Source organism: Phoenix dactylifera, chromosome 2, assembly GCF_051530095.1.
Source record: "Phoenix dactylifera cultivar Ajwa chromosome 2, Ajwa_hap1_PhDact_Kaust_v1.1, whole genome shotgun sequence".
Classification (NCBI taxonomy): Eukaryota; Viridiplantae; Streptophyta; class Magnoliopsida; order Arecales; family Arecaceae; genus Phoenix; species Phoenix dactylifera.
Window position 1 is genome coordinate 48,947,628 of NC_143191.1, and position 17,373 is coordinate 48,965,000.

Genomic DNA, 17,373 nt, shown 5'->3' on the forward strand with positions numbered 1-17,373 from the left:
TAGTAGACGAAATTTGAAAATGTAATCTTATCAATGAATACATCAGAAATCCAAACACTACAACATGAATATGATATCAGCATTCTTGCTAGAATTCAATAACCAAAGTTGAAAACCCATCGCAAATTGCTACTAACAAACTCATCAAGATTCTAAAACAAAGAGAAAGCCACCAAGAAATAATCTTATCTATGAATAACTAGTAAATCCAAATAATATAATATGAATATGATATCATATTCTACATAAGATTTAATCACCCACCAAACTCATCATTTGTGAAACCCATTACAAAGTGATACTAAGTGTCACGCCCCGGACCCGGATCCGTGACACGGCCGTGCTATTGCCGACTATCGCCCACAGTAGCACGCAGCCTCATACAGGGGTAACAGATAGCCAAAAAGGATTCAAACTTTTATATATTAAAATATTTGCAGTACAACCTTTAAGTCTGATACCAAAAATACAGAACTTCTTGCTATTCAAATATACAAAAGTATATAAGCTTCTCCAAAAAATAACGAAGCTCTGTAACAAAATAAAAACATATCTGATGGCGATCACTGGTGAGGATCTGAAAGAAAACGAAGCATAAACAGATGTGAGCTACACGGCTCAGTAAGTAATCCTGCATAATCCTACCGGATCAACCAGTAGGCTAAACATGCAAATCAGGGTTTGAGAAGCTGACATGCATGTTTATCTAATAATCATCATGGCATAATGTGTATGCAATTTAAACAAAGCAGTAGTGCAAATCACAAAATTTTCATAATATATGCATATGAAACCGTGCCCCCCGGCATGCCGTGGTCCATTCTCTCGGATGCTACTGCGAAGTCCATTCGGCCACTGGCGGGGCCAGCTAGTCATTCTCGGCCACTAGCAAGGCCAGCGAAGTTATTCTCGGCCACTAGCAAGGCCAGCTCAGTTGCATTCGATCAGTAGCATCTTTGAGCCCATTATAGTGCCTCTTGGCTAGCTAAGACTTTATAAATTTACAAGTGTGATTAAAATATCAGTATTATCATGTTGCATACATAGCCATAGCTTCTGGGATCATGCAAGTTACTTATGCATTGTAACATATCATGCATGAGACATATATACTTAAAATAAATGCTTGGGAAACATTAATAACATGACATGATCCATAACAGGATTAGGACAGGTTACTTACTTTCTTCACAAATCATGTATGCAATTCAAATTGTATAAAAAAAACACTGGTTCATCTTATAAAACGTAATACAAGATCTACGATAGGATTAAGACAGATTACTTACAGCAAATTCGTTATCCCAAGTTTCTTACGTCCTGGTGACGGATCCTGAGTCACCTAAAAACACATTATAATAAGCATATTATTTCCTTTTTACTTGTTTGGATCCTACCCGAAATTTAGCCCAAGTCTAATGTGTTCATATTGGAGCCTTGATTGGGTCCATATGGGTTAATTGGCCTTCTAATTGGTCATTAGGCTTAATCCCAAGTTTAATTGGGTCTGCTGGAATTAACTCCACTCAACTGGGTTCGGACCCAAATCAATTTGGGCCTAATTTGGTTCGGATTTGACCCAATTTGTAGTTTGGGCTCGTCCAGACTTAGCCCAATTAAATTGGGCTCGGGTTCAGGTTCAATTGGGTTCAGATCCCACTCAATCCCTTATCCGGGTTCACCCAACTAGATTGGGTCCGGTTTAATTGGGTTTACTTAACCCATTTCGATTTTTAGGCTTAACGGGTTGCGGGTTCGGATGTGGATCCGAACCCGATTCTGGCCCGTTAACCCACTCTTTTCTTTTCTCTTCTCTTTTTCTTTCTTTTCTTTTCTTTTTGTTTCTCTTTTTCTTTCTTTTTCTTCACCGTTTCTTCTTTTTTTTTTTCTTCTCCTTCCCGAAGCTTCCTTTCATCCCGATCTCCCATTCCTCCTCTCCTCTCCTCTCCGGCGAAGGGAGGTCGATGGTCTCCTCCTCACGGGGAGGGGGTCGGACCGCGATCGGCGACGCCCGCAGCCGAGCTCTCGGCTTCCTCGATCGAGCCCGCGGCCGAGCTCTCGGCTTCCCCGGCCGAGCTCTCGGCTTCCCCGGCCGAGCCCGCGGCCGAGCTCTCGGCTTCCCCGGCCGAGCCCACACCGGCGACGCTCACGGCCGTACACGGGCAAGTCCCCTCCTCCTCTCCTTTTTCTCTCTCTCCTTGGTTCCGATCGGAAGCCCTAGCCATTTCGGCCGGTCCTCCGGCCTTCTTCTTCTCCTCCGGCCGGATCTACGGCCTCTTCCTCCTCTCTCTTTCTTTCTTTCTTTCTTTCTTCTTCCCTTCTTCCTTTTCTTTTCTTTGGTCCTTCCCTCCGGCACCACCGCCTCTTGCCGGAGAGGAGGCAGTGGTCCGGCCGGGGCTGGCAGCCTTGTGGCCACGCCGGTTGCCGGCTCAACCTGACCGGCGGCCCGGGGCTGCCCCCCGAGCCCTAGAGTAGCCGCAGCCGAGGCTGCGGTGCCCTGCAGGCGGCTCTCCCCGAGTGGTCATCGGGCCTGGCCTTGGGCCGCGGCCGTTCTCAGGCCGGTCCGAGGTCTATGGGTCCGGCCCGTGACCCTTCTCCCTTCTGCCGGTCTCCTCCTCTCTGTCCCATAGTTGAAACAGAGGGGAGAATACCCCACAGAGGGTTTCTCCACTCCCTAAAATTTTATTAAAAAGGGGCCTCTTACCTGGATTTTTTTGCCGGTTACCGTTGGGCAGTTCTTCCTTCTCGGCAAAGTCCCTCCTTCTTCTCCTAGGGCTGTGGGGTTCCTTCTGCTTCCAGCTCCAGGGCCAAGCTCTCTAGCACAGTAATTCCAGGGGGTTAGAGGTTTAGGGGGGTATATCAAAAATCAGGGTTAGCAGGTTTTAGGGCTATAAAAACTTGGCTTAGGATTTGACCCCAAGGAGAGGTGGCATCCTCTCCTTCCTCAGAGCCCCGGGAGCCACCAGCTGCCCTCCCCTTCCGGCCAGCTCACAGCTCGGCTGCCGAGGGAAGGAAGAGGTGGCGGTTTTCTGTTGTGCATGCTCTGTGGGGGGTCTCTCCGTTGGCCACCTGGTGGTACTGTCCTTTCAGCCCTCGGGGAGATGGCAGCCTACTCTTCTTGGGCCTGCAAGGCCTGCTAACCCTTCCCTGGCCCAATACTATTTAACTGGGCCCTACAGTATTGGGCCCGGTCTGTATTGGGCCCGGACATTATATCCTTCCCCCCTTAAATAAATTTCGTCCTCGAAATTAGTCATACCTTAAGGTTCAGGCTTTAAAAGTATTCAACCATCGAGTCATCCTCGAGATCTCAGTTAGTCTCCCCCTTAAAATGCTTGCTCATAAGATTTTGGCAAAATCATGGCATATCAAAACTTGACCCCTTTTTGTCTATGATACATAGGAGTTTTTTTTTTTTTTTTTTTTTGTCTCTTCCAAAACAAGATTAGTCTTCCTACCTTAGATTCTAAATACTATAATCCTTGGCCCAAGAAATTAATTGCTTTTGATTAAGTCCATACAAAGATCTTAATCGGCTTAACAGAAATAGGTGAGAGCATTAGCATCAAATACTTTTCATAATCTATAATCCTCTTTCTTCTCAGATATATTTTTTTTTTATATAATAGTTTCATGCATAATTGTCATACAAATTTCATCCTCGAAGAATATAAAATCTTTCTTGTCCAAGCCTTAAACAACTTATGAACCCTATCTTGCTATCAAAATAATTAACTTCAAACTAGAAGTATTATCCACCGTACTCAGTATCAAGTTAAACTTTCAAAATCACCTATATACTGATACACAAATAATCACAATGTACTTTAACATTCCATGGCTAGTACTCCACTTAATATCAGTCAAAATCTAATTTAATCATAATCCAAAATACAAATTACTCCATCGAGAAATCTCCAAAATAATTTATTCTTATTTTGGCATGGCTTGCTAGCATTCTAATTCAGAACACCAAAATCCTTAGTAGTCTTAAATTTTGAATTCTAATACCATACCTGTCATAATCATGCCCCGAGAATGATTTTGTATTAGCCTTAACTTCTTTCTTTTTGTTGCTCATTGTCGTCTATCAAAATATTTATGTCAAGCAATTTTCGTGACTGACCGATGATGCAACCAATAAAATCTTTTCTTCCTTTCCAATTATACGGAATTTCACTAAATGAGATTTAACTACCCCTGTCCTTATTAAAATTTGAAATTTTTACTCATAATTAACCTATTGCTCTGATACCACAAGATGTCACGCCCCGGACCCGGATCCGTGACACGGCCGTGCTATTGCCGACTATCGCCCACAATAGCACGCAGCCTCATACAGGGGTAACAGGTAGCCAAAAAGGATTCAAACTTTTATATATTAAAATATTTGCAGTACAACCTTTAAGTCTGATACCAAAAATACAGAACTTCTTGCTATTCAAATATACAAAAGTATATAAGCTTCTCCAAAAAATAACGAAGCTCTGTAACAAAATAAAAACATATCTGATGGCGATCACTGGTGAGGATCTGAAAGAAAACGAAGCATAAACAGATGTGAGCTACACGGCTCAGTAAGTAATCCTGCATAATCCTACCGGATCAACCAGTAGGCTAAACATGCAAATCAGGGTTTGAGAAGCTGACATGCATGTTTATCTAATAATCATCATGGCATAATGTGTATGCAATTTAAACAAAGCAGTAGTGCAAATCACAAAATTTTCATAATATATGCATATGAAACCGTGCCCCCCGGCATGCCGTGGTCCATTCTCTCGGATGCTACTGCGAAGTCCATTCGGCCACTGGCGGGGCCAGCTAGTCATTCTCGGCCACTAGCAAGGCCAGCGAAGTTATTCTCGGCCACTAGCAAGGCCAGCTCAGTTGCATTCGATCAGTAGCATCTTTGAGCCCATTATAGTACCTCTTGGCTAGCTAAGACTTTATAAACTTACAAGTGTGATTAAAATATCAGTATCATCATGTTGCATACATAGCCATAGCTTCTGGGATCATGCAAGTTACTTATGCATTGTAACATATCATGCATGAGACATATATACTTAAAATAAATGCTTGGGAAACATTAATAACATGACATGATCCATAACAGGATTAGGACAGGTTACTTACTTTCTTCACAAATCATGTATGCAATTCAAATTGTATTAAAAAAACACTGGTTCATCTTATAAAACGTAATACAATATCTACGATAGGATTAAGACAGATTACTTACAGCAAATTCGTTATCCCAAGTTTCTTACGTCCTGGTGACGGATCCTGAGTCACCTAAAAACACATTATAATAAGCATATTATTTCCTTTTTACTTGTTTGGATTACCCGAAATTTAGCCCAAGTCTAATGTGTTCATATTGGAGCCTTGATTGGGTCCATATGGGTTAATTGGCCTTCTAATTGGTCATTAGGCTTAATCCCAAGTTTAATTGGGTCTGCTGGAATTAACTCCACTCAACTGGGTTCGGACCCAAATCAATTTGGGCCTAATTTGGTTCGGATTTGACCCAATTTGTAGTTTGGGCTCGTCCAGACTTAGCCCAATTAAATTGGGCTCGGGTTCAGGTTCAATTGGGTTCAGATCCCACTCAATCCCTCATCCGGGTTCACCCAACTAGATTGGGTCCGGTTTAATTGGGTTTACTTAACCCATTTCGATTTTTAGGCTTAACGGGTTGCGGGTTCGGATGTGGATCCGAACCCGATTCTGGCCCGTTAACCCACTCTTTTCTTTTCTCTTCTCTTTTTCTTTCTTTTCTTTTCTTTTTGTTTCTCTTTTTCTTTCTTTTTCTTCACCGTTTCTTCTTTTTTTTTTTCTTCTCCTTCCCGAAGCTTCCTTTCATCCCGATCTCCCATTCCTCCTCTCCTCTCCTCTCCGGCGAAGGGAGGTCGATGGTCTCCTCCTCACGGGGAGGGGGTCGGACCGCGATCGGCGACGCCCGCAGCCGAGCTCTCGGCTTCCTCGATCGAGCCCGCGGCCGAGCTCTCGGCTTCCCCGGCCGAGCCCACACCGGCGACGCTCACGGCCGTACACGGGCAAGTCCCCTCCTCATCTCCTTTTTCTCTCTCTCCTTGGTTCCGATCGGAAGCCCTAGCCATTTCGGCCGGTCCTCCGGCCTTCTTCTTCTCCTCCGGCCGGATCTACGGCCTCTTCCTCCTCTCTCTTTCTTTCTTTCTTTCTTTCTTCTTCCCTTCTTCCTTTTCTTTTCTTTGGTCCTTCCCTCCGGCACCACCGCCTCTTGCCGGAGAGGAGGCAGTGGTCCGGCCGGGGCGGGCGGCCTTGTGGCCACGCCGGTTGCCGGCTCAACCTGACCGGCGGCCCGGGGCTGCCCCCCGAGCCCTAGAGTAGCCGCAGCCGAGGCTGCGGTGCCCTGCAGGCGGCTCTCCCCGAGTGGTCATCGGGCCTGGCCTTGGGCCGCGGCCGTTCTCAGGGCGGTCCGAGGTCTATGGGTCCGGCCCGTGACCCTTCTCCCTTCTGCCGGTCTCCTCCTCTCTGTCCCATAGTTGAAACAGAGGGGAGAATACCCCACAGAGGGTTTCTCCACTCCCTAAAATTTTATTAAAAAGGGGCCTCTTACCTGGATTTTTTTGCCGGTTACCGTTGGGCAGTTCTTCCTTCTCGGCAAAGTCCCTCCTTCTTCTCCTAGGGCTGTGGGGTACCTTCTGCTTCCAGCTCCAGGGCCAAGCTCTCTGGCACAGTAATTCCAGGGGGTTAGAGGTTTAGGGGGGTATATCAAAAATCAGGGTTAGCAGGTTTTAGGGCTATAAAAACTTGGCTTAGGATTTGACCCCAAGGAGAGGTGGCATCCTCTCCTTCCTCAGAGCCCCGGGAGCCACCAGCTGCCCTCCCCTTCCGGCCAGCTCACAGCTCGGCTGCCGAGGGAAGGAAGAGGTGGCGGTTTTCTGTTGTGCATGCTCTGTGGGGGTTCTCTCCGTTGGCCACCTGGTGGTACTGTCCTTTCAGCCCTCGGGGAGATGGCAGCCTACTCTTCTTGGGCCTGCAAGGCCTGCTAACCCTTCCCTGGCCCAATACTATTTAACTGGGCCCTACAGTATTGGGCCCGGTCTGTATTGGGCCTGGACATTACACTAAGAAACTCATCAAGATTCTAAAATGAAGCAAAGTTATCAAGAAACAATCTTATCTATTAATACTTCAGGATTTTGCAACTGTGCTTTCCTCGAAAAGAAAATGATTTTTAAATTCTGCAATCTGGCCAAACTGCTAGGTGTAGCATTCTTTTTTTTTTCCCTTTTTTTTTTTTGGGTGGTGGTGGTTGGGGAGCTTCTTGATCTTTTCTTGTCCTTTCATGATTCCAGATACCAATTTCAATTTCTTTAAGACCATGGAAGCTGGTGGGCACTACTTCTCATGGTATTCGACCAACAAGGAAACAACCGATGCAACAAGCTGACCTCGTCAAGGACCAGGAGAAGTTGCCATACTCCTTTCTCCTCTCTTGCGAGGCATACGGTTGCAGTTTTATCTGAGTCGTCTGATGAGGATAAACGAACACTCAAGAAAAAATATTGATATATCGAAGCATGTCCCTCCTTTTTTAAAATATTGTTTTATGAAATGGATCCATAGCTATGGTTCACCCAACTAGAACACACAATTTGTCAAAGGTGGATCTTATTATTCAAATTCAAGCATGTAAATCATCAATCAACTACTTTTCATCCTAAGGATATGTGGTTTCAGCTCTTGAACAAGTTAAAATTAGTTCTTGAGGGTATTTGGTTGCACATAAATAGACTGCTTGTAGATATGGCTCCCACTAATATAAATCAACTATGATCTTCTGCAGTGTGGCCCACATGCTTCAGAGTGCCATGTATTTCTGGATGGCCGCCATCAGAAGATGGACAGTTATCCAACAATGATGTCGTGTATGATAAGGCACGCACTCATGGACTGCCTTTTTTGATGATCGTTCATCTCTTGATGGCAGCTATCCGTAGCTGCACAATACTCTATGGTGCCACGTGTATACTATAGAAGATTCATGAGCAATGTACACTGAACTGCAACATAATTTTAAACATAGAATTACATTTTGAAAAATGATTCTTATATATTAGTCCTTTTTTCAAAATGTATCTTTTTGTTTTTATTTAAAGTAATCAAAAGTCTCTTTTTAATGAATAAAACAAAGTAGTGTATCATTCGAATGATGACTAATTTTATTAATCTCACGTTAGCACCATACACTATCTTGCTTTTATTTACACTCCAACTAAAATTTAATATGTGTGATGTATATCATAAGATATAGTGCAAATCGTAGAAAAGGTTGTAAAATTACAGAATATCATTTGTGCACTTTTCTGAAATCTGACTTTTAAATAAGAGACATCATAGATGGTTGAAATAGATTTTGCTTTTTTCTCGAAAATTTTATCTCTTCAGATTTAGCCTAATTATCATGTTAGCCTAAAATGGATCCATCTCTCCGCAACCATTTGATGAATATCCAATTCAAGACCCCACTATAGATTCTCCAAACAATTCCTCGTTCACTTAAAAGAACTTGGGTACTCCTCCCAAACCCTAAAAGGCCTCCCAAAATGGATCACTTACCAAACTCCACCCACTTCTATCAGTGGGATCTGCAGAGCTCTTGATGCCAAAGCAAAATAAAAATAAAAATAAAAATAAATTAAATTAAAGGAAGGAAGGGCGCAAAAAAAAAAAAGAAAAGGAAAAGCAAAAGCAAAAGAAAGAAAAGAAGAAAAGAAACCGTTATTACGAACCCATGTCGGGCACCTTCCACGCGTCCATCCGTTTGCATACCAAAAATAAAAGAAAGAAAGAAAGAAAGAACGCAATAAAAGCAGAATACCGCACCGCGATCCTCCCCCGTTCAACTCGCCGTTGTTTTTTTTTTCCTTCTCCCTCGACGGAATTCGGCTTCGCACTTCAATGGCAGATCCGACGCCGGAGAAGAGGGAGAAACCAGAGGGAAAGGGCGAAGGGGATAGGCCCGTCAGAGTCTACGCCGATGGCATCTATGATCTCTTCCACTTCGGCCACGCCCGATCCCTCGAGCAGGCCAAGAAATCGTAACCCTACTCACTTCCTTCGCTTCTTCTCTCGATTTCCAGATCCTTATTTGATTTCCTTGTAGGATTTGGTCGTGTGGTCATCGGATTCGAAAGTTCTTGGTTTCATGAAGTTTTTGATGCGAAAGTTCGTTTCTTTTTGTCCTTGTCATTATTTCCAAGTGATTACAGTTTTGGTTCTCTTTAGTGGAATTCGGTTTATGCTTGTATGTGTAATCTGTGATTATAGGATTTGTGAATTTTCGGTCGTATGGAGTTTTTGATGGGAAAGATCGATCCTTTTTGTGTTTTTATTAAGTAATATAAGGGATTGCCGGTGTGAGCTTCGTCTGTTTGTGGGAATTGGATGTTTCGTGCGTATTTTTGGTGATTCCACGTTTGCATTGGGCTGCTTGCTTCGTAGAAGATGTATATTGTGTTTTGGCTGTTTGGCTGTGAGGTGTTTAGTTGTTCTTACGGTTCTTGTCATGATTCTCTGAATAGTAAGTTCGCCTCATTAAGTGTTTGAACATCTAATCTCATGGTAAATTCATCTTTACTAGTGGTTGATTGTCCCCTTCCATGTGAGATTAATTTTGGGCCCAGTTTTCTTCTGAAAGACTTCATTAATGGGGTGGTGAAGAATTCCAAGCCTCTATTGGTTGTATTTCTTATAATTCCTCTTTGATAGTTGAAATTGTATGGAGAAAGATTAGGGCCATTTGTCAATTTTAATTTAATGAGGTCAGCACGGTGGAAGATATCTTAGTAATTTTCTAGCAAATAGATTGCTCCAATGCGCAAACTCTAGTTTCCTTGATGTTTTATATCTTTATATCTGTGAACCCACCAAAGTCTTTTGAAAGCTGCTCCGCAAACTTCTTTCTTTCTTGTACTCTTTACCACCTGCAAGCTGAAATCAAGGACCTGGGGAAAAATTGCATGGCACCTTTGCTTTGAACGCCTATAGTGCGTGCAGTATTTTGAATGTCTATGTGCTATAATTATGATAATGTAGCAAGAAAAAGAGTTCTAAAAATATTTTCAATTGTGCAGGTAATATGTTAAATTGACCAGTTAGTCATCTTTAATTTCTTGCTAATGCTTCTCGGTAAATTCTTAGAATTTCATCTTGTATAATTTATAAATTTATTGTTGCTTAACTTTTAAAATGCATTTAGTTTTAATTGATTCTTCTTATGATATAGGTTTCCAAACACGTATCTTCTTGTCGGTTGTTGCAATGATGAGGTCACACACAAATTTAAAGGGAAGACTGTCATGACTGAAGCTGAGCGTTATGAATCTCTTCGTCATTGCAAGTAAGTTGTCTGGCCCTATTGTTTTAGAAGCTTACATAAATATTCGATCCTCTCCTTTTAATTTTTTTTTGAACCTGGTTTTAATTTGAGTAGTATAAAAAGATGCTCTCTTTTTTTTGGCTCGTTATCATGCTTGTCAATTTTTCCATACAGCAAGAGCATCTTACCTTCAACAGTGAATACATACATATCATGTGATATTACTGGGGGCTTGCCTTCCATGCCTTTTTGCACTCTTTTTGCATGCACCATTGACATCTTGATGTTACTATGTATCTTTTGCTTTCTTTGGTGAACTTTGCATCATAGCATAGTATGTTTTACCATAAGGCTGACTGAAGTTGCCCTAAATCTGGCTGCAATGATGAAGGCAGAACCAGGTTGCTGTAAAGATGGCTGCGATGATGAATATGTTATCATGTGTGAATATATGCGCCGCATTAGCTAGATCTAGGTGTTGATTGTCTATTGGAACTATTTGATCAGTTTTGGCTACAAATAATGACGGGGACAATTATGAGAGGTATAGCGAATTGCCTGATCTTAGGACTTTAACTTATATTCTTTGACATTGTATGTTTTAGTAAAAAGTAAGTTCCCAGAAACTATTATCTAACATGGGAACTTTCATCCTAACCTGTCTAGAAAAACATTTCATAGTTTAATTGAAGAATGTCATGATGGTAGATCCATTGTTAGGTAGGAATTTGTTATTGAATGGATGTCAGTTTCCTTCATGAGCATTTATTTTTGATTGATTATGGAGGGACCATGCTTGAAATTTATGGAAACGTTATGCCACTTGGAGTAAGTGACAACATTCGAGATATAGACTTTGTACCCATGAGTAATAACATTTCATTTGACTTATCACATGACTTAGAGAACATCATAGATAGCTGATACAATTAGCTGGTCTTGAACTAATGTTTTTGAGAATGACTATTTGGGAATCTATACATAGTTGAAAAGCTGTATGATGATGAATATTTCTCTAGAAATGTTATGTAAAATTGTCTTTCAATGCTTGTGGCCCCAAAATGATGGTTTGAATAGGCTTGTCAGGCCATTGCAAATTTTGTCTCTTAGAGACTTGTTTTGTGGCAAGGTGGATGATCTTGATTTGGACATTTGAATTTTTGTGGGATGAAAAATTTAGAAATAGGATGACAGGAGGTTCTTTTAATTATTAAAGGTGTTTCTTGTTAGTTGTTATGCTGCAGTAGGGTGGAAATTGACCATGGAAATATGCATCATGGACAGGAGGAAGTTGGTGGGTTTTTTCCTGGAAAAGCCATTTATATTTCAAGTGTCAATTTCTACTGGGTCCACATAACAATCTGCCATTTGGAAGGCACTCTCCTGACCATTTATTTGCTAATATGTGGAATGGCTTTGGTGTTAAATAGGCAAACACAGCATAAAATGAATGGTTTTCCAATAATAGAAAGAAAATAATAGAAAGAAAAAACTTTTAATAGCTAAGAATTGCCAAAACCAAATGAGTGTGATTCTACTGATTTTTTTAGATATGTATAACGTGATTACCTTGTTTATATAACTTATCTTAATATTTTGTTGGAATTCTATGGTTGTCCTTGACTTCTAGTTGATTGGATGATTTCGAACAATAATCTTATTTTGTTTAGTATTAGGACCCTTCAGTGATTTTTTTCTGCTGCTTATTTTGGCATATGGCCTCTATGGCGCATTTTTTTGACTGCTAACAACTTTATTACGAACCTAAGGTTTTTCACTTACCTTATGATGAGTTTGTCCCATGGATCAAGGTTAACAATGTTCTGATTTTTTTTTCCCAATACATACAACCTTTTATTTCATCCCTCTGATTAATGCTTCTGAAGAATTGATATCTCTCTCTTTGTTGTTGTTCATGGTCTTCTTTAAAATAGTGATTTTACATCTTCAACTGAGACTTAGTGGTATTGCAATCTCAACTTGTAATCAAAATGTGTATATCAACATGGCTTGGGTGCATGGCAGTCGTATCAGTCAAATGGATGTAAGAATATATAACGAAATTCCCAATGTTTGTGTAGTTGGATGTCAATAGTTTGTGTAATATCGATATGCCATTAGTTATTTTTTTTTATACAAGGCATGCTTATGAAATGTGTTGGGATATTCAATAGGAAATGCTGTTTTTCATGTTACTACTGGATATTATCATGTTAACTCAACACAACGATATGTGCATTTTGCAAAAGTTAATACCTTTTTTTTCTTAAAACAAAAAGAAGATATTGCAGAGCAACTTCCATATAAAAGGGCAATAACATTGAATGTGCAATAAACCAAGAAACAAGAAATAAAAATAAAGGAAGCAGAAAGACTAGATGAATTGTATGTCATATGTTCCAAAGTTATTCTTTGCTTTGAGTTACCCTTTGTTCTCCTTGTTGCACTTACATATTAGGGGCTCTTACTGAACTTGCCCAATTCGAAGCTGCAGCATGCTGTGCTTGTGTCTGTTAGATGGCTTCTTTAAGGATTGCATGAAAGACATGCTCTGAGTTTTTATTATTCAGCAATTGAACAATGAGAAGAAAAATTTATTTATTTTGCACTTTTGGAAATCTAGAAGCACTTATAATTACCAATCTTGTTTTCTCTTGTTTTCCTTTTTTTTTTTTTTTTAAATCAGATGGGTTGATGAAGTTATTCCTGATGCTCCTTGGGTGCTCACAAGGGAGTTCCTTGACAAGCACAAGATTGATTTTGTAGCACATGACTCCCTCCCGTAAGTCATTCAACCCAAATGCATGTGCATGGCCCATATGATTTGTCAATGGATTTTTGCTAGTAAAATACTAATGCTTTATGTAGTATGAAATTCAAACATATTCCTACTTGCATCCTTATTGTTTAGACCTTCATTATGCACGTATGTGCATCATGGTATGCCGAACCGGCCCGTATCGGACTGGTCCGGTTCAAGCGTGAGAGGCCGGAACCGAGCGGTATAAGCCTGGTACCGGTACGAACTGGATTGGTATGCGCATTCGGGCGCGGTTCCTCATGCTGGGCAGCTCGCTCGCGCACGGTTCCCTCTGCCCGTGCGAGGCAGCGGGATCTAGGAACCACACCCGCGCAGGGCATTTAATTGTACAGAGTAGCATTTAATGCCACTCAGTGGCATTTAACGTGGCACACGCGCTACATGCTTCCGCGGAATTTTTTTCGCGTCTGTTGGCCTGTTCAGCACTGGTCCGAACCGAAACCGTACGGGTCCGATAGGCGACCGGTACGCTTACCGGTACCGGTACGACGTACCTTGATGTGCATATACTACAGGACTCTTTTTTTTCTGGTGAAATATACTGCAGGACTCTTGGAGTGTTTGGTTTATTCTATTTGTTTAATTTTCTGTATATGATGTAATCTTACTGACCAATTATTTATGTACAGTCCTTGAATATTTTAATAAGAAGATGCACTTTCTTTGTTTTTATCAAATCTATATAGATACGCAGATGCAAGTGGAGCTGGGAATGATGTCTATGAATATGTGAGTATTTTGAATGACCTTTTTGTGTATATGCATCTGCATGCTATTTCATCAATATCATTAAGTCTATGCATCCAACATTATTTAGTTGCGTTTTCCATCAGACATCATTAGATTAGTCTATGGTTGGCAGGTCAAGTCCATTGGTAAATTTAAGGAGACAAAGCGCACAGAAGGGATATCAACATCTGATATGATAATGAGAATAGTTAAAGACTACAATCAGTACGTAATGCGCAACTTGGCCAGAGGATACACCAGGAAGGACCTTGGGGTCAGCTATGTGAAGGCATGTTATATTTGAACCGTCTATTATCATGTGCTAGCAGGATAGATGATTATTTGTCTGTGAGAACCTAATTTCTGATGGTCTATGTTCTTATAGTAGGTGCCGCTTTTCTGATGATTACTTGTTCTGGCAACTTTTTATATGGGTGAGGTAGCTGAACTTCCATAATTTGGATTTTCTTTCAGGAAAAGCGGTTAAGAGTGAACATGAGGTTGAAAGACTTGCAAGATAATATGAAGAAGCAGCGAGAAAAAGTCGAGGAGAAGGTACTATCCTCCATACTAGACTAGAATACTTTACATATTTAAGTTAGAAGGTTTAGATTTCCAGGAAGAAAAGGAAAAGAAAAAAAATAAAGAACTTTGAATGTGCTGGGTCCACATAAGGCAAAAGCCCAGCACCAGTCTATTTATGACTTGAGTTTGGATCCAACCAGGGCTAGCTTCTTCTGTCCTTGGCCCAGATAGATAGAAGTTCGGTAGGAACAGGCCCTGCCATCTTCTTTTAGTTATGTTGAGCCTCTTTGTGCTTGGCTATCTGCTTATATAATTGTTAAATTGTTTGTAATTTGTAGGTTAAGTTGTGCCAGTCTTTGCTGACATGAGCCTGGTCTAATACAAATTAACAATCTTTGGTATCCACCATGACAAAGAGGGCCATTTGACTTATCGCATTTGACTTGCATTTTCCAGCACTTTTTAAAAAATCTAGTTGTAACAGTTATTGGCAAATGTTTGATCCAGAACTGAAGGTCATGATACATAGGGTGTTAATTATGATGACCTTGGCAAAATTAAAATCTGACATGTTCTGTGCAATGTGTAACTAAAACAAAAAATAAGTTGAAGCATTTCCAAGACATGTGGTTCTTATGGTACTATTGAATTTTGTATTTCTTTTTGTTTTCTTCCTGATGTTATCGGTGACCTGGTAGGATCTTGCAGTTTTTTTCTGGTTGAATGAGCTTAAAGCCTTAAACTGCATAGCTGGCAAGGTTAGTTTTCCTATGTAGCCACTAGCTCTCCCGGTTCCTTGGCAGGCCCTGTTCTTGCATAATGTTTCCTTGGAAGGAATTAAGCAATGAATTATTCAATTATATAAACTTATGGCTGCATATTGGATGTTTGGATCCTTCACAGTTCAAAGAGTGATTCCAATATTTTATTTTTTTCATGATGTTCGCATCTCATTCTGCCTTACATGGTTGCAAGCAACTTTTGTAAGAGCCCTAGGGCCATGCCCATTGTTTTGTAGATTCAGTATGGAACCTTTAACTTGTACAGCAAACTTTCTAGAGCATACCTAGCCTTTCCCTTCTATCAGGGGCCTTCCATGATTTCCATTCATTGTCCATCATTTGTGAAAGTTTTTCAGGTGATTTATGTTTGATCAGTTCATTGACATTTCATCCTTTTTGGAATATTGACTTCGGGAGCTCCTTTTCAGTTGCAAACGGTAGCAAAAACTGCAAGTATGCTGCATGATGAGTGGGTAGAAAATGCAGATCGCTGGGTTGCTGGTTTCCTTGAGAAGTTTGAGGAAGGATGTCATTCAATGGTGAGGTTTTATGCTTCAATTGTTATAATTTCAATTTTTTTTTTTTCTGATTCTGCTACTGTGCTGATTACTCTATTGAGTTCCTAGGGTACGGCCATCAAAGAAAGAATTCAGGAAAGCTTGAAGAGGGGGCAAGCAAAAGATTTCAGCTTGTTGCAGTATGAGGATGAAGAAGAGTAGCAGTCTGATTTGCTATATATTTAGATGTAAGTTGCAATGCTTTTTGTGATGTTACTTCAGAAAAATGGCGTACTAAAAACAGACTATCATAGCTTTAACCCGCATGACCATGCCGCCCAAATCATATCCTCGTCATCTTATGTCTGCGGCCACTAGTTTACCATGAGTGGGTGATTTGACTTGGTGTTTGCTTTAGTTATATTGTATTGCAAAAGAGTGGAAGCTTACTCTTATTTCTGTTGCTGAAGTTACCGAAAATATTGAAAGTTTTTACTTCCAAATTCTGTTTGCTGCACCACAGTATGACTAATGATTTTTCCCTGTGAATATCTAGTTTTTTTTTCCTTAATTTTGGACATAAGTGAAGAAAGATCTCCCAAGATGAATTACCCGGATCCAAATATTTGAGGATGTGCTACCCAAGATGAACCCAGAAATTTCCCCAGGGTAAGGAGAGGCATGAAACTGGAGCATTACCCAGTTAATTCTTTTTTTTTAGATTATGCGTAAGAGACGTATTCACATTGTTGTCATCAAAAATATCTCAAGATAGATCAGACGTCATAAGAAATTGTACCAGATACTGTATTTGACCTATTAAAGAGGATGGAATTTGGGTTCTCAAGCTGGTTCAAAGTCATGTCCGGCATGGTTTATCAGCAGTTCGAGCATGATTCAGGTGAAAGCATGTTTCATGTAGATTAGCATGGCTTTTATTTTTCTTGATTGATTATAAACTAGCATCCCAGAGGCATTGGCTGATATGAATATCAATACATTGGTTAAAAAGTTGAATCTTTGTTTATATATATATATATATATATATATTAGCACATCGTGTGATGTCATGAAACTTTTGATATATTCATCATTGTGCATTGCTGAAGGTATTCTGATATTATTAGTTTCAGAAGTTCTTCAGCTTTCCATTTTGATTTTGCATAACGGATATGTTGGTTTGTCACACAAAGGTTTCCCATTGAGGTAACTTTTTTTTTTATTATTGAATTAAAAGACCTGTTCGACATGTATGAAAAAAAAATTTAAAGGACCTTGCTTTTCATCGAGGATATGAAAAGAAGTAATAAGACAGGTTGGATATTCAACAAGCTTACAGAGATTTCTTAAAATCAGTTAAGAATAACTTGTTGATGAAACATAAAATACATGTATAATTCAAGAATAATTAATAATCTTCAGTTAATTTACTTATGGATAATAAATAGAAGATTCATTGTTCTAAGAGGAAAAGCCCAAGAAGGATTTGATAATTTTTCAGCAATTGAGAGAATATTGTTACTGCATGCTGTCCGATCCTTCTAATGACATGTCATTTAGTTACAAAAATCAATATTACGTGCACCAAATATTGAAAAGAGATAAGCTTTGTTATTCTAATAATAAAATATCATCGTTCATTTTCCA

At 40.3% G+C, this 17,373-nt stretch overlaps 1 protein-coding gene across 1 annotated transcript; it reads left to right on the top strand.

Annotated features, from left to right (window-relative positions):
- Positions 1-8,774: 8,774 nt before the first annotated feature.
- CCT2 (phosphorylcholine cytidylyltransferase2) lies at positions 8,775-16,229 on the top strand. Its single transcript, XM_008811114.6, has 8 exons — positions 8,775-9,092; positions 10,280-10,393; positions 13,059-13,154; positions 13,880-13,922; positions 14,056-14,211; positions 14,397-14,477; positions 15,658-15,768; positions 15,856-16,229. The coding sequence occupies exons 1-8, from the start codon at positions 8,953-8,955 to the stop codon at positions 15,946-15,948; spliced, it is 834 nt and encodes a 277-aa protein (XP_008809336.1). The 5' UTR covers positions 8,775-8,952; the 3' UTR covers positions 15,949-16,229.
- The last annotated feature ends 1,144 nt before the right edge of the window (positions 16,230-17,373 follow it).